General features: G+C 43.2%; 1 protein-coding gene across 6 annotated transcripts in view; it reads left to right on the plus strand.

The window, feature by feature from the left end:
- LOC120718577 (zinc finger protein 638-like) overlaps window positions 1–19,884 on the plus strand; it is a 32,140-nt gene extending 12,256 nt beyond the window's left edge. For 4 of the 6 annotated variants that reach the window (XM_040007125.1, XM_040007129.1, XM_040007128.1 and 1 more), the window contains 19 exons: window positions 440–568; window positions 1,047–1,173; window positions 1,922–2,092; window positions 2,167–2,201; window positions 2,436–2,600; window positions 2,720–2,854; window positions 3,837–3,875; window positions 3,957–4,097; window positions 4,731–4,810; window positions 4,933–4,956; window positions 5,198–5,546; window positions 5,922–5,975; window positions 6,463–9,105; window positions 9,195–9,273; window positions 15,167–15,277; window positions 17,734–18,024; window positions 18,740–18,856; window positions 18,943–19,064; window positions 19,152–19,884. In XM_040007125.1, coding sequence (XP_039863059.1) covers window positions 440–568; window positions 1,047–1,173; window positions 1,922–2,092; window positions 2,167–2,201; window positions 2,436–2,600; window positions 2,720–2,854; window positions 3,837–3,875; window positions 3,957–4,097; window positions 4,731–4,810; window positions 4,933–4,956; window positions 5,198–5,546; window positions 5,922–5,975; window positions 6,463–9,105; window positions 9,195–9,273; window positions 15,167–15,277; window positions 17,734–18,024; window positions 18,740–18,856; window positions 18,943–19,064; window positions 19,152–19,226 — 4,887 coding nt within the window. In that variant the 3' untranslated portion in view covers window positions 19,227–19,884. The remainder of the gene's footprint in view (window positions 1–439; window positions 569–1,046; window positions 1,174–1,921; window positions 2,093–2,166; window positions 2,202–2,435; window positions 2,601–2,719; window positions 2,855–3,836; window positions 3,876–3,956; window positions 4,098–4,730; window positions 4,811–4,932; window positions 4,957–5,197; window positions 5,547–5,921; window positions 5,976–6,462; window positions 9,106–9,194; window positions 9,274–15,166; window positions 15,278–17,733; window positions 18,025–18,739; window positions 18,857–18,942; window positions 19,065–19,151) is intronic. The other 2 variants (XM_040007127.1, XM_040007126.1) reach the window with 2 other exon arrangements.
- The last annotated feature ends 1,289 nt before the right edge of the window (window positions 19,885–21,173 follow it).

Consider the following 21,173-nt stretch of genomic DNA (forward strand, 5'->3'; position numbering starts at 1 on the left):
CATCCAAGTCAAAACACCTTGAAAAATGGGGACATACCCGTTTTTTCAGATATTCATACAGGGTTAGGAAAGGTTTGGAGAACTTTTTTTCCTGGAATAAAAATTTAAAACTGCATTTTGTATGGTTTTTTTTAAACATTTGTTTAATGATTTGAAACGTGTGCAAAAAAACTACAAAATTGGGAAGGCGCCAAATGCGTTTTTCACAGCACTGTGTGTACATTGGTTTAAATATTTTTTCAACCAGTGTTATCAAAAACAGCAAGAGCTGCAATTATAAATTTGAATAAAGAAGATGGCTGCCAGGGTGCATACCTGCTGTGTGAATATAAGTGCAAACTTATGACCTTGATCTTGGAACTGTAGTATGAGAATGTTTCGAATGTCATACTTTTTGTGGGTTTTTTGTTTTTTTCACGTTAACCCGGTTTTCTCGAAGCAGCAAGTGACTGACAATGGAGCACGAACAATCTACATCAGGAACATCTCACCAGGCGAGTCCCGGGATCTCAGAGAAGCTTTGAAAAAAATGGATTTTATAAGAAACTACCTGCCTCTTCTCAACAAGGTATAAACACTCATAAATGCCAACAAGTGCATGTGTTAGAAGTTTGTGAAAGGCCGAATGAGATATGTGCTTGTGTAAGTGTATTCTTAACCATACAGAAAAATTGACAGATTAACTGCTTACACACCAAACTAAATGACATGCACCAACCCTCATAAATCCATCCTTAAAAAGAGATAATGTGTCTGGATTTGGATGCTACTTATCTTGAGGAAAGCACAACCGCAAAACTATAGAGATAGTAAAGACAGATTGCTGTGAAGCACTAGTGTTCATCACATTAGAGCATTAGTGCAGGGGTCACGTTGAGCACGGCTCCAGTGCATCATTGAGCCAGGATTTCTGACTTTTGAATCCAGTGAACTCCACAATAAAGCTGTGCTTAGCTCACTCTTTCCACGTGTGCTTAGCACTTATTTTTAACATTTAGAAGGTAAAATTAAAATGTTCAGAATAAATTTTCTTTCTTGTGTTTCAGGTGTTTATCGAATTTGAGTCTCTTCGTGATGCTGATCGCCTTGGTGTTTGGTACAGCCTTCTAAAACGGGCCACCGGCCACAAATTGTCAAGGCTGGAAATACCACACAGTGGATGTACCTCACTGCGTAAGTGTGTTTTAAATGGGATTTTAAACAAATATGATTTTTTTTTTTTTTTTTTTAAAAGATAGGTAAAGTTAATGGAAGGTCATCTGGTAAGGCCTTTCTTTAGCTTTCTGTTTGTGAAACACTCTTGAATATATGTCTGTGAAGGTTCTCAGTCATCCAGGTCATCGTAATCAAAGGAGCTTGCAAAAAAAGGCGTCTGGACTTCTTTAAGTTGCTTGAAGACGTTTCACCTCTCATCCGAGAAAAATATATTTTTCTCTTGAATATATTTGTCAGTTCTCCCCTGGACTGTGGATAAAGTGAAGAAAAACTGCTGCTTTATTGTTGTCCACAATAAATCATTGTGACACATTCCCTCAACTTTGATTCACTAACACTGTGATTCTCCTTCCCACAAATCCTTTGATGCTCATTTGCCTTGTTATCTCTCTGACCTCTTTTCTGGTCCCTCCAGAAATCTTTGCTCCATCAGCGGTCAATTCCCTTCTGCTTGTCTCTGCCCTAGACACATGAACCAGAGCCATTACTTAAACTCCACTTTTTCAGACTGGCATTTGGTCTAACTCTCTAATCATTTTTTTTCTGATGCCTATGATACCTTGGGTATCTGTAAAGGTGCTTAAAGTTAAAATAAAAGTCAAAACATTGAAATTACTGGATCACTGTAAACATTAAAAACCTGTTGTGCTTTTTCCTTTTCTTTCCCCCACAAAAAATTAAACAAAACTTATTTTTGCTTGTGCAGCACCAAGATTGCCACACAAAGCTTTGCCAGACAGTGATGTTGCTGTTGATGGTGCAACTGTCCCAACAGAAGATATTACCATCCCACAACGCAGCACTTCACCATATTGGATCACAATGACAACTAGTCCCTTTGTGTTCCCCACTGTCGCTCCTTGGTTCACAATCCCAGGTGAGAGAAACTAAAATTAACCTCCAGATATAAAGTGTTGACTGTTACTAACTGTGTGTGTTTTACACTTCTAGAGTATTTAACTGTCAGGGAACCTGATGACATTGAGGTGAGTGCATTTTATAAACCAAGGTTTCATGTGTTAAACAGGAATCCTTGAGTAAATACCAAGAGGCGTCCATTTTTCCAAATACCGACCTCAAAAGCCACATTTCTTTTTTTCTGCTAAACTTGGTTTCATTTTGTCTTCTCTATGTGGTCAGTTATAGTAATATATTTTTTAAAAAGTGCTGCAAAGTTTCTCTTCACATAAACTTTGGTTCTTGAACCTTGTGTCTTGTAGAAAGCCCAATCTCAAGGTTCTACGTTCTCCACGATCATGTTGACCGGTTTGCCAGAAGGGAACTACAGACAGGAGGATGTCACCAAGCTGGTGTGGCGTTACTTCCCTGATCAGACTGTTCAGACTCTGTACTACAACATAATCGTTTTATCACTGCAGAGGAGGGTGAGGAGTAGACCCAGCAGGCTGATACAGAGAAATTTGCATTTGCAAATTTAATTCAATTTAATGATTAATATCGAATGTTTCCTCTGCATCATTTTTTCCCCTTTCTTCCTCTCCAGGCCTTTGTGTTTTTTAACAGCTGGGATGCGTGCTGCGATTTCGCCAGAGATTACCTCAAAGATCCAGTTACAGTTGGAGAGTGGATGCTCAAAATCCACGTTGTTTTACAAGACGTGCATCCTGGTTCAAGTGAGGTATTAATATTGGAGCTGAAAAATCGAGGGCTGTTAAATCAGGGGCATGCTCCTGTTTCACTCAAACTATACAGATCCTAATCAAAAAAGATTTCTCCTCTAAGGAGTGAGCACAGCATCATCCTTCTCTGGGCTAATATTAATAGAATGAGACTCAGAATACTTTATTGATCCCTAGGGGGAATTATGTTGGTTACAGTACAAACAGTAACAAAGACAGATAATACAAGAAGTAAGAAATAGCACAATATATACATACATATAAGTCACTTATTGATAAATATCTGAATAAGAAATGGAAAAACTAAAAATATGCATGAATTTCATATCAAGTATTTATTATTATTTTGTCTGTATTTGTTCCTTCCTTTTTGCGACAGCAGCACAAAAGCTGCATGAACTTGATCCACTTTTCTGTTCATAGACGACAGCCCACGTCATTCCGCCACCACTTTAAAGTTTCCATAGAGCTTCTTGTGAAGTCAGTCCTGTGTAAACGTTAAAGACCCAGACATAGGTTATGGAGTGTTTCACTGACTATTAAGCAATGCCCTCACTTATTTTGAAACTTCACTTGCTGCTAACCTTCTAGCCTCAGCGTTTCCCATCTCAAGGTTCCTTGCGGGCTAGCTATTCAGGCCCTTTGTGAGAACTCTCTCCACAGCTACATGTTAAGAGGAATTGAGGTCTGACGACTTTTGCAGAAAGTCACTGAGACTCAAAAAGCATCAAATAGTTCCTGCAAAACTTTGGTTATATATTATGTCGTTACTGTCCTGAAGTATGAATCCTTTGCCACAAAGATGCAAACCAGGATCGAGTTACTTCTCACTTACAGTGGAGTCCAATATTTATCTTATGAAATGGGGTCAATAGAACATTAAAAACACTCTAACCAGGAGGAGAGTTATTCAATAGTTATTTTACAAACAGAGGATAAGTAATTGATGTAATCCGCTTTCATCTTCTACTCTTTTCACAGGAGAGCATGTACAGAAGCATGATGAAATGGAGCAGCACTGTAAGTCAGCAGTCACATAAATCTGCCCTGTAAAAGCAGCAGGCTCGGGTCTCCCTGATCTTAACACTGGTTGTTTTTCAGCATGTTCCGCAGTCTGAGTCTCTGGAGGACCGGCTGCTGATTGTGGAGGTCTCCGAGGTGAATGTGGACCTTGTCATGATGATCATGGAAGTGGTGGCGTCCATTGCTGCTTTTGTCAGATTCTTGCCGCTTGCCAACAGGGTACAATTTCATAAACACCTGCAACTTTTTCATGTTTTACATCTGCAAGGCTTGTCATGGTGTCTGCTGCTCTTTTAATATTGAGAAACTTTTTAAATGAGTCTGAAGGAGACTTTGTTTTTTTTAACACTAGTTGAGCAAGTTTAAATATTCCATGTACAGACAGTCCCTGCGGCAGGCAATCTGAATTTTACATGCCTTTGCAAATACTGGTGAAGGACTGCCTGAAATGCACTAAGTTCTCAACCAAGTGATAATCTTATGACCTGTTCAGCCTTTCGTCCTGGCCCATCTAGCAGGGAAGATGCCTGCAGTTTGAGGCAGCACTAAGTTATTCTTTTAGTGTTTCTTGCTCAGTGGTTTTATTCTTTAATCAAAAACTTTGCAAAAGTATAGAAATATGTTTGCGCTTATTTTCCATTTGCAAGTTTGAAACACCAAGATTTTTTTGTTCTTTTAACAAAAAGTTGTACTATCGTACAGGGCAGTAAAGAAACTCGCCAGGACCTCTGTCCTGTTACTTTCACAAATTGGGCCTGTAGCGCACCCTTTGAGTACCACTGTGTTGCTCAAATATCCTCAGGAAGAAAACAATTGTACTGTCACTGATGTAATATCTTTCTGTTTTCTCAGATATGCATTGAGATGGCTGAACCTGGTGGATTAACACAGGTGATGGAGAGCAATGTCACCAAGGACTATTTATCTTCTTGGTAAGTGTGTCCCACAATCAGAAGTGAGACAAAGAGGAAATTGATTTTAGACTGTGTGTTTTTTTTCTTTAAAGTGTCTTCATGCTTGTCTGACCTTGTGCTTTTTTCTCTCCTCTTCATAGGAGTAAAGTCGGACGTATTGAGTCGTGAGTATCTTTCATTTTCAGGTTTAGTGGCAGAGTCAAAACAGTCATGATGACTGCTACACTCCTCAAGGTTGTGCTATAGTAAACAGTTCCCAAAGATGCAAAAAGAGAAGAGTGTGATTTAGACATAAGCAACTCTAGATTAGAAATTTGAAATGGAATTTCTTATTTCACATTAACATTTTGTGACAACAAACTTCCTTTCATAGTAACCTAATGGCATCTTTGCTTTTAAATTCAGTTTGAAGAGTCTGAAACAGCGTCTGCAAGACTTGGGTGAGAACACACTTAACCTCGAACTGGAAACCGAGAAGGCCGCAGAATCGACCGCTGTCCCGCAGCCAAGTGAGGAAGGCCAGAAAGCAGCAGTGAAGGAAGAGGGGCCACCACAAACTTTGGTCACTACTCCTGATGCAAACGCCGCCCCCGCCGCTTCTAGCGCTGCTCCTTCAGCAACAAGCCCAGTCAAGTCTGAGGAAAAAGACTCAAAACTTCCTCACATCAACGAGGACGTTTTCATGGCCATTACAGCGGCGCTTCGTGAGCATAGACAGGGTCGAGAAAGTAGGGCACAGAGCAAGGACAGAGAGGTAACACTTTAAATTTCACTGTGTTGTCCCAAAATATCTTAAGACACTAAAAGCCTTATGTTGGAGATTACATATGAGCATTGTATAGTAGTACACTGTCGATTGTTGCGGTAAAGCTGCAGGCTGTATGAATAATTAATGCTGATGATACAGTTTTTAGATTTGCATTATTTCTGGAACTGATAAATTAAAGCGAAGGTCATCATTACATATAGTCTTATTTATTTTTTTGTAAGCTTGTGCATGTCCAGTCCTTAGCATCACCACTCACTAAACACATTTTAGGCTATATTTTAGCGCTTGCCAAAACCAGCACAGAATAACGCGAAATCAGTTCGGTTTAATTTTTTTTTCTTATCTTATCTTCATTTCTAGAGCAAAAGCAGCAGCCCTAGTAGGGCACAGGATGAAGACACACCAAACAGAAAGGTAAACGTTCATCAGACCCACGAGGATTTCTTACCCCTCTTTGGTGGCCTATTTAAAATAGTAATGAAGTATTAATGTTTGGTGTTTCGTTTTGTTTTGTTTGGTTATTGTGGGGGGGGGGGTTGTTGGTTAACTCAAACACTTAATCACACTGACAAAATTCAACGCTGTTTTTTCAGTGTAGATTGTCTTTCACTGCCTATTCTTACATGGCCTCTTAACCATTATTGTTGTTAAATTAAAATGTGATGCTTTTCTAAGGTGTTATAGGTATGTAAATGCTACAAAATGGCCATTTCTGAGGGGCATAATTTGTTTACTGACATCCTGATCATATAGGAGGAGACATTTGGTATATTATAGTAAGTTTTCTACATACAAGGAACCATATACAATGTCAGTAAGGTTATATTTGTGATAGTTACACTCTGATTATAGCGTAAGCTGTTTCATGGCTCCACAGACTGTTTTTGGTTTTTCCATCTAGGTTCAAGTTGATAATTTAGAGAAGAAAGTTTCTTCAGAGAGCCGCCCTTTTGGTGAGCCGGATTTCAATGTGGACGACTTTGTCACTGTTGATGAAATTAACGATGACGCAGCAGACGCAGACCCCAATGATGAAAGCTCCTCTTCAACTAAGCCAAAGTCCACAGAGAATGCGGAAAGTCAAAGCTCAGCTGCATCTCCTGCTTCCAAACGAACCTCAGCAGGGTCCTCCAAAGACTCCAGCAGCTCAGCCTCTCCCTCATCCAAGCCCACGGAATCTTCTGAGAAAAGCAGTTCAACCTCCTCACTACGAAAAAGTAAAGACTCATTTGAATCCACCAAACCCAAATCCTCTGTGAGTGTCAGTAAGCCTGTTTCCTTTTCTGGTGAGAAAACGCAGCCAAGCAAACCTCCAGACAAATTGTCGCATTCTTCGTCCTCGGGTTATAGGACCCGTTCAAAAATGGCATCAACCGCTGCTGCAGAGCTAACAGAGGAGAGTGCAGCAACAAAGTCTGACCTCAAAGTGTCAGCAAAGGAAAATCAAACTAAAGTGGAAACATCATCAGAGACACAGCCACCTGCAGAGGGAGAGGGATTAGGGATGACGAGCCAAACACAAACTCTGGAGACTGAATGTAAGGATGACGTACACAACGAGTCAAAGAAAAGCAAAGAAGATGGGGAAAAAGACAATGCGGGGAAATATCCACAGGAGGAAGATGATGGTGAAAGTTACCAGATCCTTGATTCAATCGACGAGCCAACAGATGAACAGATAGATGAAGACTCAAACCAAGAGTCTAAAACAGAGTCATCAGGGCCTGAGCAAACCCAGAGTTTGCATGAGGGGGAAAGTCAGGTCTTGAACAGCATTGATGATAAAGGCTCAGAGGGGTCCAGTAAAACTGAAACGGATGCTCCTCTCTATGTGATAGACAACGTTAGTGAAGACCAAGCCAGTACAGTCCAAGAGGACAGTCATCTGGTCAAAGATGAAGGTGCCACAGCAAAGCAGCTGTCTGAAGAAAAGATTCAAGAACCAGATGCAGCTGATAAAAAAGAAGGGTTGGATCCAAGCATGAACCAAACTCCAAGGTCCAGTGGAGATGGAAAAGAAATGAATGAGGAGATGCTCTCAGAAAAATCAAGCAAAGCTTCCAAAGCATTTTGCCAAACTCCAAATAATGAAGAACAAGAAAACAAAGGCAGTTCAGCAGATGTTACTAAACAGAAAGCCTCTGAGAAGTTAGATTCAGTCAATGATCACACCAGAGGAGAAGATGACGAGAAGAAACTTAATACTTCGAAAGCAGTCACTGAAGGAACTGAAGAAGAGGAAGAAGCTTACCAGGTAATTGATTCTGTGGAAGAAGAGCCACCGACCACAGAGACCGAGGCAGAGGCTGAGAACAAGGAGGAAAAAACCAAGAAAGACGTTGAAGTGGCTAAACGAGCTGAAAGACCAACAAGGAGGGGTAGACCGAGAACAAGAACATCTAAAAGAGAGGAGAAAGAGACACAGGAGGAGATGATCTTTGAGGTAGTGGATTCTGTTGAAGATGAATTTGTTCAAGATGTCTCCACCACAGAGAGGCCTGGTAGAAGGAGGTCGGCCAGAGGAAACAAAGAAGATAAAAAGATGCCAACTTCCACAGTTGCATGTATAAAAACCGTCAGGGAAGAGGAATCTACGTCTGAGATCCTAGACTCAGTGGAGGGTAAGGCTGCCATGAACGAACCAACCATCACAACAAGGTCAACCAGAGGAAGAAGAGAAACTAAAGAAGACGTCTCAAAAAAAGACAAGACACCAACGAGAAGGAGGCCGACACCTGCCAGAGATTCTCAGGAACCAAACAAGGAGGAACCTCAGCAGACTCAAGTGAAAGAGAGCACACCAACAAAGAAGAGCGAGGGGAATGCCACCTTTACAATAGTAGACCCAGTGCAGGATGAAGTTATTAAGGATGAACGGGCCAAAACTCCGGAAAAAAGAAGAAGGGGAAGACCAAAGAAGGACACTAAAGTAACTAAAAAACAAGCTGCCATGAAGAATGCTGCATCTAGTAAAGTGGCTGATGAGGAGGAGGCCATTTATCAGATTGTTGACTCAGTTGAGGATGAGACGGCTGACAATGAGCCTTTGAAAGACCAGAATACAGAAGAGCCAACAGTGCCTAAAGACGATAAAGACTCAGCATCACCAAAAAAGGCAGATGATGAGGAGGTGGTCGATAAAGAGGAGTGTTTGGATCACACTGCTGAGGTTAGTGATGCTCTATCTGCTGAAGACGAGTCTGGTACAGCAATGAAGGAAGAGAAGCCAAAAACAGATACTAAAGAGGCCACTGGGTTCCAAAGTGAGGCTGCTGCACCAGAAGAAAAGACAAATCTGGAGGAAGACACCCTGGAGCTGGTCACTCTGGATGAGGTGGGAGCAGATGATGCTGGGGAGGAAAGAGCAGTGGAGGGTCAGGACTGGAGCAGGGAGATCACCAAGGGAGAACCTGCAGAGCTCATCACTCTGGATGAGATTGTTGAAGAAGAAGAAGAGGAGGAGGGGGAAAAGGCAGAGGTAAGCACAGTGGAGCCCCGCCCACCAACACAGGAGAGCCAATCGGTGGAGGCCGCAGACATAGAGGTAATGTTGAGATTTATTTGAGCATCTTTGTTTCCTCTTTAGTAAAAACAGAAAACTCGATGGTCGTGACTTTGTGTCTTTGTTTTTAGACTTTTGCGACAACAGCTGAGGTAGAAGAGGAAGCAGAGAAGACATCAGGATCTGCTAAACGCAAACATGATGAAACAGGTCAGTTTCATTCTCCATCCATCCATTTTTTTAACTGCTTGTTCGAGTTCGGGTCGTGGGGGCAGTCAAAAGTTCAGACTTCCCTGATAGCCTCATTGCTGGATCTGCCCCGGGGCCTCCTCCCAATAGGACATCCCCAAACCACAGACCTAGGAGTTGCCCAGGAGGCATCCTAGCCACACACTTAAATCACCTGAACAGAGTTTGATTTGCACGGTCAGATTTTGTGGAGGAGAAACAAATGTGTACAGCATAGATTTTGTTGGCAGGGCTCTAGAGTGCGTCACAAATTTGACCAAATTTTTCAATGGTGCGACTAAAATAAACCTTAGGTCACAACGGTGCAACCAGCTGTTCGAGTAACAAAAAAAGTCTGCAACTCTTAAAGTCTCTGTGTGGTCAACAACAGACACATGATGCCCACATTATGGTGCAGGTGGATAGAGAGAGGTGAGTAGCTTGAATAAAGCGATATTGATTCATTAAATCCTGAATAGAGTTTTAAATATAAATGTATTTTGCCAGAAACACCAGAATCTCAGGTTAAAGCTCACAAAACTATTTCAACAACCACCAAACAGCAAATGAGAAAGCAGGTAAACGGATTCCACACAAAGATGTAAACACACGTATCACCCCGTCGTATCAGAATCAGCTTTCTCTTTCTCGGCTTTCTCACCGACGGCACGTAGACGGATATGGACTGGGAGCCGACAGCTCACTGATTCTGATGCGTCGGGTTCGCGCTTTGTGTTTACGTCTTTTTTTTTCTAGATTCTGAGCTGCAGGTTTTGTCTCTGTCCAACCAAAATTCACTAATCCAGCAGCAAAAGAAGATCCAAACTACGCTACAGATTTGATAAACATCGTCAGGAATTCCCTCTTACTTTTGCCGTTTTGCTTCCACCACAATAAAAATCGCACTTCATGTACACACCCTCTCTCTCTCTCTCTCTCTCTCTCTCTCTCTCTCTCTCTCTCTGTGTCTCTCTCTCTCTCTCTGTACTTCAAGAACAGTTTCCCATCTCAAATTAGTTTTCTGCATTATTCATTCACTTATTACCCACCAGTGTACAGCTGTTTACAGCGCTGTCGGCCGCTGTCTGTTTTTTGTTTTTTTTTACTTAAATGACCTTGGAGAACAAAGCCTAATTTCTGCTGTTCAATACTGAAGAGATTTAAAATTTTTAAAATTATGCAAAGTTGCAGAATATTTTTAAGGTTATCTGCTATAAAAAGCCAGGCCAGGAAAATCTCCTTCATGTTTTTCTGTGTTTTATTCTCAGTTACTTTGACACAAAGGCATCTGCTGTGATGCTCACACCTCTGATAAAGTCTCACAGTATCAGTACTGATAAATGATCAAAATTATAATATTTCTGACTGTCTGAGGCAAAAACGAGTCGAATCGAATCGGGACCTTGTGAATTGGAATCAAATGGATTATATAAATCAGTGATGATACCGGGCCTTAGTCCATGGGGCCCGGCCGGGCACGGCCCGAAGAGGAGACATGGGCCCATCCTCCCGCAGGCCCACCACCCGCAGGAGGCGCCATAGGGGTCGGGTGCATTGTGTGTCGGGTGGCGGCCAGGAGCGGAGGCCCTGGCGGACTGACCCCCGGCTGCCAAGACTGGCAATAGGGACATGGAATGTCACCTCTCTGGTGGGGAAGGAGCCTGAGTTAGTGCGTGAGGTTGAGAGCTAGATATAGTCGGGCTCACCTCTACGCATGGCTTGGGCTCTGGAACCAGTCTCCTGGAGAGGGGCTGGACTCTCTCAGTCTGGAGTTGCCCCTGGTGAGAGGCGGCGGGCTGGGGTGGGTATTCTAATATCCCCTCGGCTTGCTGCCGGTACGTTGGGGTTTTTCTCGGTGGACGAGAGGGTTTGTTCCCTGCGCCTTAGGGTCGGGGAACGGGTCCTGACTGTCATCTGCGCTTATGCGCCGAGTGGCAGTTCAGAGTACCCAGCCTTCTTAGAGTCTCTGGGGGGGGTGCTGGAGGGTGCTCCACCTGGAGACTCTGTTGTCCTGCTGGGAGACTTCAATGCTCACGTGGGTAACGACAGCGAGACCTGGAGGGGCGTGATTGGGAGGAACGGCCTCCCTGATCTGAACCCGAGCGGTGCTTTGTTATTGGACTTCTGTGCTAATCACAGTTTGGCCATAACGAACACCCTGTTCGAACATAAGAGTGTCCATAAGTGCACGTGGCACCAGGACGCTCTAAGCCGTAGGTCGATGATCGATTTTGTAATCGTATCAGCAGACCTGCGACCATATGTTCTGGACACTCGGGGAAAGAGAGGGGCTGAGCTGTCAACTGATCACCACCTGGTGGTGAGTTGGATCAGGTGGCGGGGGAGGACGCTGGACAGACCTGGTGCACCTAAACGCGTAGTGAGGGTGTGCTGGGAACGTCTAGCAGAGGCCCCAGTCCGCGAGATCTTCAACGCACACCTCCGGCAGAGCTTCAACAGCATTCCGAGGGAGACTGGGGACATTGAGTCCGAATGGACCATGTTCAGCGTCTCCATTGCCGAAGCTGCTGCATTGAGCTGCGGCCGCAAGGTGGTTGGTGCCTGCCGTGGTGGTAATCCCCAAACCAAATGGTGGACACCAGAGGTGAAGGGAGCCACCAGGCTGAAGAAGGAGTCCTATCGGGCTTGGTTAGCCTGTGGGACTCCGGAGGCAGCCGACAGGTATCGACAGGCCAAGCGGAATGCGGCTCGGGCAGTGGCTGAAGCAAAAACTCGGGTGTGGGAGGAGTTCGGAGAGGCCATGGAAAAAGACTTTCGGACTGCCTCGAAGAGATTCTGGCAAACCGTCAGGCGTCTCAGGAGGGGAAAGCGGTGCTCTACCTGCACTGTGTATAGTGCTGGCGGAGCGCTGCTGACGTCGACTGAGAAAATTGTCAGGCGGTGGAAGGAATACTTCGAGGACCTCCTTAATCCCACTGACACGTCTTCCGAGGAGGAAGCAGAGTCTGGGGATGAGGGGAATGACCCGCCAATTTCCGGGGGCGAGTTCACTGAGGCAGTTAAACAACTCCTTGGTGGCAGAGCCCCTGGTGTTAATGAGGTCCGCCCCGAGTTCCTGAAGGCTCTGGACGTTGTAGGGCTGTCCTGGTTGACACGCCTCTGCAATGTCGCGTGGAGATCAGGGGCAGTACCTGTGGACTGGCAGACCGGGGTGGTGGTCCCCATCTTTAAGAAGGGGGACCGGAGGGTGTGTTCCAACTACAGGGGGATCACACTCCTCAGCCTCCCTGGGAAAGTCTATGCCAGGGTGCTGGAAAGGAGAGTTCGTCCGCTAGTCGAACCTCGGATACAGGAGGAACAATGCGGTTTTCGTCCTGGTCGCGGAACACTGGACCAGCTCTTTATCCTCTCCAGGATACTTGAGGGTGCATGGGAGTTTGCCCAACCAGTCTACATGTGTTTTGTGGACTTGGAGAAGGCATACGACCGTGTCCCTCGGGGTGTCCTGTGGGAGGTGTTGCGGGAGTATGGGGTGTCTGGCCCATTGCTACGGGCCATTCGATCCCTATATAACCGTTGCAAGAGCTTGGTTCGCATTGCCGGCAATAAGTCGGACTCGTTCCCGGTGGGTGATGGGCTCCGCCAGGGCTGCCCTTTGTCTCCGGTCCTGTTCATAATTTTTATGCACAGGATTTCTAGGCGCAGCCAAGTGGCGGAGGGCTTTCGCTTTGGTGGCCTCAGAATCTCATCTCTGATTTTTGCAGATGATGTGGTTCTGTTGGCTTCATCGGGTGAGGGCCTCCAGCTCGCACTGGAATGGTTTGCAGCCGAGTGTGAAGCAGCGGGAATGAGGATCAGCACCTCCAAATCTGAGGCCATGGTTCTCAGCCGGAAAAGGGTGGAGTGCCCACTCCGGGTCGGGGATGAGTTCCTGCCCCAAGTGGAGGAGTTCAAGTATCTCGGGGTCTTGTTCGCGAGTGATGGGAGAAGGGAGCTGGAGATCGACAGACGGATTGGGGCTGCAGCTGCAGTAATGCAGACGCTGCACCGGTCCGTCGTGGTGAAGAGGGAGTTGAGTGTAAAAGCGAAGCTCTCAATTTACCGGTCGATCTACGTCCCTACCCTCACCTATGGCCACGAGCTGTGGGTAGTGACCGAAAGAACGAGATCGTGGATACAAGCGGCAGAAATGAGCTTCCTCCGAAGGGTGGCTGGCCTCTCCCTTAGAGATAGGGTGAGAAGTTCGGCCATCCGGGAGGGGCTCAGAGTAGAGCAGCTGCTGCTCCACATCGAAAGGAGCCAGCTGAGGTGGTTCGGGCATCTGACAAGGATGCCCCCTGGGCGCCTCCTGGGTGAGGTGTTCCAGGCATGTCCCACCGGGAGGAGGCCCCGGGGCAGACCCAGGACACGCTGGAGAGATTATATCTCTCGGCTGGCCTGGGAACGCCTTGGTATTCCCCCGGATAAGCTGGAGGAGGTGGCTGTGGAGAGGGAGGTCTGGGCCTCTTTGCTTAGGCTGCTGCCCCCGCGACCCGGCCCCGGATAAAGCGGATGAAGATGGATGGATGGATGGTGATGATACCCAGCCCTAGTGAGCAGCCTAGGCCTGACAGAAGTGGATGTAGCTGTGGGTAATGAGAAAAGATGAAAAGAACTATTGATACATTTTTTATTAAGGCCTGATCCATGTGAAATTCATAGCCAGTGCTCTGACACAGAGCCATGAAAAATGTATCCAGAAAACACATTATGTTTTTTTATTTTTATTATTTAACACATATGTCGTGATAAATGCACATTCCAAGTGTCCCCTCTCCCCACTGCGTTTCAGCGGCAGCCAGCAGCAAACAGGTCATCAGAGGAGGCCGAGATGATTAAGTTTAATGTTGTCTACAATATTGCCAAAGAACTTTAAGCACAAGCACAAGATTGTTAGTTAATCATTTACAAATCAATATTGTCTGTATGGACATCAATCCCCCCCCCCAAAAAAAATGCACATGTAAAACTGCGGTGTTAAGTGATGCAGTTGAAAAATGTGGGTGCGCCTAACTTTTGTGCTGGCACCAGTGCAACCGTGGAAACAAGTTAGTGTGGAGCCCTGGTTGGTGTCATGTATTTGGATTTATCAGTCCATTTAAATAATTTTAAAGTATCTTCAGGTGTTTAAAGGCTGTTCAAATTCACTTTTTCTGTGTATTTGATCCAAAGGAAGAATCTAAAAGACTAAAGAACATGAAGTTAAAAGACAACATTAGTTTGTGTGGAAGCCGGGTTACGATTTATGGGTTGAATAACCAGAAAATCTGAAGTTTAAATCAGTTTGCTTCCATCAAACTTAATAGAGACATTAAGAGCAATCCCTGCTTCCAAAAGTGAGTTAGATTGATATTTTACTGATCCAGAGCACAATGAAATAGAAATAAAGAGCAGGAGCTGCTGATAAAGCAATAAAAAGTATTAGTGTGCAAAAACATTCCTCTACAGCGACGTGAAATACAGTCACAGTAAAGTCAACAAAGTTTGATTCATCCGTGTTTTGACAGACAATGCAAAAGACTGTTGACAATCAGACACTAACCTAATCATGTGGTTAGACCAGAGTTAGGAAGTCCTCTAGGAAAGTTGGAAAAACAGGATTTGTCTTGCTTCTGAGCAAGGTAGTCATCTACCCTGCTAAGAATTGTCTCATTCAACTAGTTCAACTTCAACAAAAGCATTTAGATTAAACTTAATCCTATATCATCTCTTAGGAGAAACAGGAAACTTTATGCTTGACAGAAATAGTTTTATTTAAATGGAGATTTTCCCACATCGCCCTGTTAGAACACAGCATTTAACTTGGGTATATTTCAACACGAAATGAAAGTTTTTACGGTCAATACTGCCTGTGACCTCTAATTTCTTGTTTTAGAGGAGAGTTTCAATTTTGTGATGGTGGACGAGGTGGGAGAGACTGTGGAGAAGGAGGCGGTAATTACCAGGACAAGAGGTCGACCCAGGAAGAGAACCAGGCAGACCCCGGGTCAGTGTTGGGAAGGTTACTTTTAAAATGTATTCCACTACAGATTACATAATACATGCACCAAAATGTAGTTTGTAACGTATTCTGAATACTTCGGATTACTTAATATACTGTCATTGCTTTTCACAACTACATGAATGTAGCAATCACATCCTGCAAATTCCTGTTTGTTTTTGGCTTGTAAGCCCAAATCTGTCTGAATAGACAATATATTTACTGTAGGGGAGAAAAGACTTATGTTAACATACAGGGAGTGCAGAATTATTAGGCAAGTTGTATTTTTGAGGAATAATTTTATTATTGAACAACAACCATGTTCTCAATGAACCCAAAAAACTCATTAATATCAAAGCTGAATGTTTTTGGAAGTAGTTTTTAGTTTGTTTTTAGTTTTAGCTATTTTAGGGGGATATCTGTGTGTGCAGGTGACTATTACTGTGCAGAATTATTAGGCAACTTAACAAAAAACAAATATATACCCATTTCAATTATTTATTTTTACCGGTGAAACCAATATAACATCTCCACATTCACAAATATACATTTCTGATATTCAAAAACAAAACAAAAACAAATCAGCGACCAATATAGCCACCTTTCTTTGCAAGGACACTCAAAAGCCTGCCATCCATGGATTCTGTCAGTGTTTTGATCTGTTCACCATCAACATTGCGTGCAGCAGCAACCACAGCCTCCCAGACACTGTTCAGAGAGGTGTACTGTTTTCCCTCCTTGTAAATCTCACATTTGATGATGGACCACAGGTTCTCAATGGGGTTCAGATCAGGTGAACAAGGAGGCCATGTCATTAGTTTTTCTTCTTTTATACCCTTTCTTGCCAGCCATGCTGTGGAGTACTTGGACGCGTGTGATGGAGCATTGTCCTGCATGAAAATCGTGTTTTTCTTGAAGGATGCAGACTTCTTCCTGTACCACTGCTTGAAGAAGGTGTCTTCCAGAAACTGGCAGTAGGACTGGGAGTTGAGCTTGACTCCATCCTCAACCCGAAAAGGCCCCACAAGCTCATCTTTGATGATACCAGCCCAAACCAGTACTCCACCTCCACCTTGCTGGCGTCTGAGTCGGACTGGAGCTCTCTGCCCTTTACCAATCCAGCCACGGGCCCATCCATCTGGCCCATCAAGACTCACTCTCATTTCATCAGTCCATAAAACCTTAGAAAAATCAGTCTTGAGATATTTCTTGGCCCAGTCTTGATGTTTCAGCTTGTGTGTCTTGTTCAGTGGTGGTCGTCTTTCAGCCTTTCTTACCTTGGCCATGTCTCTGAGTATTGCACACCTTGTGCTTTTGGGCACTCCAGTGATGTTGCAGCTCTGAAATATGGCCAAACTGGTGGCAAGTGGCATCTTGGCAGCTGCACGCTTGACTTTTCTCAGTTCATGGGCAGTTATTTTGCGCCTTGGTTTTTCCACGCGCTTCTTGCGACCCTGTTGACGATTTTGAATGAAACGCTTGATTGTTCGATGATCACGCTTCAGAAGCTTTGCAATTTTGAGACTGCTGCATCCCTCTGCAAGATATCTCACTATTTTTGACTTTTCTGAGCCTGTCAAGTCCTTCTTTTGACCCATTTTGCCAAAGGAAAGGAAGTTGCCTAATAATTATGCACACCTGATATAGGGTGTTGATGTCATTAGACCACACCCCTTCTCATTACAGAGTTGCACATCACCTAATATGCTTAATTGGTAGTAGGCTTTTGAGCCTATACAGCTTGGAGTAAGACAACATGCATGAAGAGGATGATGTGGACAAAATACTCATTTGCCTAATAATTCTGCACTCCCTGTAAGATAAGATGTTTGCTCGGTGGCGAGTAGCCTTCAGTAATAGTAATAAGTCACGTAGATACTGAAGTGGTGCATAACCCAGGAAGCTACCACAACTAAAGCAAGGTAGTTGCAGCAGGCTAACGTTAGTTTTTAAAAAAGAACTTCCAGACCTTTCTTTAGGTTGCAGTCTTTGGATGCTGAGAGCACCTTGGTTGCTGGCAAAGAGAGTTTGCATTGCACTTTCAAATTTCACCCATCCCTTTCTTCTTTATGAAGTGGTGTAGGAATTTCCAAGTAAGAAATGCATTCCTGCCCATGCACTGCTGGTTCCGTTGTGCTGTCTCCGGGTCGTGTAACTGACGCACATACACAGGATGCTTACATTAGACCCTCTTATTGTGTGTTTTGTTTGGGTTTCCAGCAATGTACCAAAAGTAGAGAGGGCCTAACATATGAAACAGAAAAATACGGCAGTTTAATCCATTTATTTCAATAAATTATCACCTATTTAAGCGGTAACTATAATGGAATACAGTTACTCATATTTTGTATTTTAAATATGTAACATCCGTACATATATTCTCCAGTGGCTGGCATCTGGGATAAAGTCGTGTCAGAGCTCTGAGACATGAAGCTTAATTAATCTGTTGTTTCCTCCCACAGTGAGAAAATCTGCTAGAGGGAAACCAGAGAGCACAAAAGATGAGACGGAAGAGGAGGAAACAACAGAACCACTGCTTCCAGCTTCTGTTAATCCCACATTATCACAGGACCGAGACTCATCTGCGCCGCCAGGTGACGGCCAGGCGGAGAGCCAGAGGACCGAAGAGGAAGCAGAGACCCAGCCTGATGCTGCACCTGCCCCTGCTGGACAGCAGCCAGAGTCTACGTGTCCTGATAAGGAGACAGAGCAGGGAGAGGAGAAGGATGGATGGAGCACGGTTGGCATTAAAGGTACAAAGAGCTGCTTTAAATCAACAAAATACATCACTCTGACAGGGAAAACACAGTAAACTGAATATAAAAAGAAAAATTGTGATATTTTATGGCTCTGATCTCATGTTTGTGTTCCTTACTGTGCTACATACATTCAGCCTGCGTGATGCCTGGTAGTTTTTTTCCTTCTTCAGTGATTACCAACAGCCTTGAGATGCATTACCACTACCTTGTGGTGGTAGTAATATGTTTTACATATGTGGTTGGTGCTAAGGGCCCCAGTGTGTGCCAAGAATAATACAAGGGAGGATGGATCCAAGCTTTCTGACCCTACCATCCTAATGTCACAGCAGAAATTGAGACTTTTTTTTTATTTTACAGCGTTGCTGAACTTGTGTGAATTGTACCCTCAGTTTTGCGTTCTTAGCTTAGAGAAGTTGAACCCAGTGTTCTTCTTCATTCTGATGCTCAGTTTGAATTTCAGCAGGTCATCTGACCATGTCTACATACCTACATCACTGAGTTGCTGCCATGTGATTGGCCGATTAGAGATTTACATTAATGAGCAGTAAAACAAGTGTACCTAATAAAGAGGCTGACAAACATTTCACCTTTTCAAATAAATCAAAAATCATTTGTTTAATTACTTAAGTTATAATTTAATATTTTATAAACCCGGTGGCTCCTGCAGCAGATTTGTTGATGATTAAGGTGTTGCTCTTTCCATTTTCAGTTGTGGGTAAACGCAGGAGGGAGCTTGTCGGACCTGAGGCAAAGCGATCTCGCTCTCAGTCTCCGTGTGTTGTAGCAGACTTCAGACTGCCTCAGTTCAACCCCAATAGCCCCCTCGGTGAGACACACACATAAACACACACGCACGCGATTCAAATGCTGTGTTAACACTTGTCTAATTTTCCTGTTTCTACTCCTCTGCAGGTCAGGAGTTTGTGATCCCAAAATCAGGATTTTTCTGTAACATCTGCTCTGTTTTCTACCTGAATGAGAAGACCGCCAAGGAACTCCACTGCTGCAGCCAGAAACACTACAACAACCTGCAGGTACGCATGCGCACACACCATTCAGTACACAAAATCACACTCTTGGCCTAACGATGTTTGGTTTCTCACTTTTCTGTTTTTTTGTAGAAATATTATGAGAAACGTCGACAAAGAGCTTCAACAACGTCATCTCAGATGTCTCAAGGCTCCGTTTCTGACTGATGGACCTGATCTACTGATTATTTTAACACATCACTGTGGAGAACAAGCCAATGTTTTTGATCCTACTAGTTCAGAAACTAAACTAATCACCGTGTGGTACCTTTTGTTGTAAATGATATGTCTTCATTCATAAATTGTCTCCCAGCCTTTCAGTTAATGTTTTGTTTGTACAGGCTGGTGAAGAGCACAGTTTTAATTTTCTGTTTTCTATTATTCTATCTTTTATGTGAAAATATTATTGAAAAATTGTCCCTATTACTTTAGTTAACAGGTCATCAGGAGGTACCTGACAGGTGTTGATAGTTTATTAAATCTTTTTTTTTTTTTTGCTCATTTAGATCTTTGGCTTCAGTTTCTTAAAAAGAAAAGGGTCCAGCATTATATGTTTGCTGCTGTTCTGTTAAACATCAAATAAAACCTGAACAAACCACCAAATTCATCGAGACATTTGTGCCTGTTGTGTTCATAGTTTTCTGGACATCAAGAAATGCTCTGCTTTTCTTTTTGGAGAGGGTTAGTTTTACAGCTCAGTTTGCAAGTTTTTTTTCTAGCCAGCTTAATTTTTCATGTTACTTGAATCCTAGCATATTGTATAAACTGCTGCATTGGGCCTGCTTTATTATTATTATTAATGAATCAATAAATCAATTAGTTTGTTTATTCAAGTGTTTATTAGAGATGGCACGATACCACTTTTTAATGTCCGATACCGATACTGATATCATAAATTTGGATATCTGCCAATACCAATATGAATCCGATATAGTGTATTTCTTAATCAATAAAATGTTTTTTTTATATATATATATTGCTGCATTTTGTATAAGTTCATACTCAAGTTTAAATAAACAACAACACTAAAGCTATGCTGTTATACCTGTATGTAAAAAATACACTACACCCAAAATATTTCATAGTTCGGCAAAACTGATCAATCTAATAAACTTAAACCTACTCCATCCTCCCTATTCTGGTATTTTAAAGAGTACTTAGGTTGTTTAATATTTCTTCTAACTAATAGGGCTGCCAACTCCCAGCAAAAAAATAGGGAACCACCCTCCACCTTGTGATACTTAATCGGGGTAATCAACTTTAATTTAACGCATGTGGAAAAAAAATGCACAGAAATCAATTATTTTTCCACAATAATTAAGATTCAACATCTTTCTTCAACAGAACTGCAGATGGTACCGTCCCAAAGGAAAAAATACTATAGCTTACTAGGGTATATTAGACTTAATAGTTACTATATACAATAATGGACTTCTATACATTTGACATCAGATTAAAACATTGGGTGTAAGATTTGGATAATTATTTATTAAAAGCTAGACATTTTAAATGAGAATAAGAAAGAAAAGTATTTCTTTGTGCCCCCTTTTCCCTGTTAATGCCCTATCGGCCCCCTGGCAAAACTTTGCTAGATCCCCCCCCCCTGCACAGTTACCAGCGTCAGCTACGTAGAAAAAGATCCTGGTGTAGAAAGTAATACAGGGAGTGCAGAATTATTAGGCAAATGAGTATTTTGTCCACATCATCCTCTTCATGCATGTTGTCTTACTCCAAGCTGTATAGGCTCGAAAGCCTACTACCAATTAACTCATTCACTGCCAGCCATTTTCAAATCAGGTAACTCCCCACTGCCATTGACGTCAATGGCAGTGAATGAGTTAAGCATATTAGGTGATGTGCATCTCTGTAATGAGAAGGGGTGTGGTCTAATGACATCAACACCCTATATCAGGTGTGCATAATTATTAGGCAACTTCCTTTCCTTTGGCAAAATGGGTCAAAAGAAGGACTTGACAGGCTCAGAAAAGTCAAAAATAGTGAGATATCTTGCAGAGGGATGCAGCAGTCTCAAACTTGCAAAGCTTCTGAAGCGTGATCATCGAACAATCAGGCGTTTCATTCAAAATAGTCAACAGGGTCAAGAAGCGTGTGGAA

This window comes from Simochromis diagramma, unplaced genomic scaffold, assembly GCF_900408965.1.
Source record: "Simochromis diagramma unplaced genomic scaffold, fSimDia1.1 OVJJ01000531.1, whole genome shotgun sequence".
NCBI classification, from domain to species: Eukaryota; Metazoa; Chordata; class Actinopteri; order Cichliformes; family Cichlidae; genus Simochromis; species Simochromis diagramma.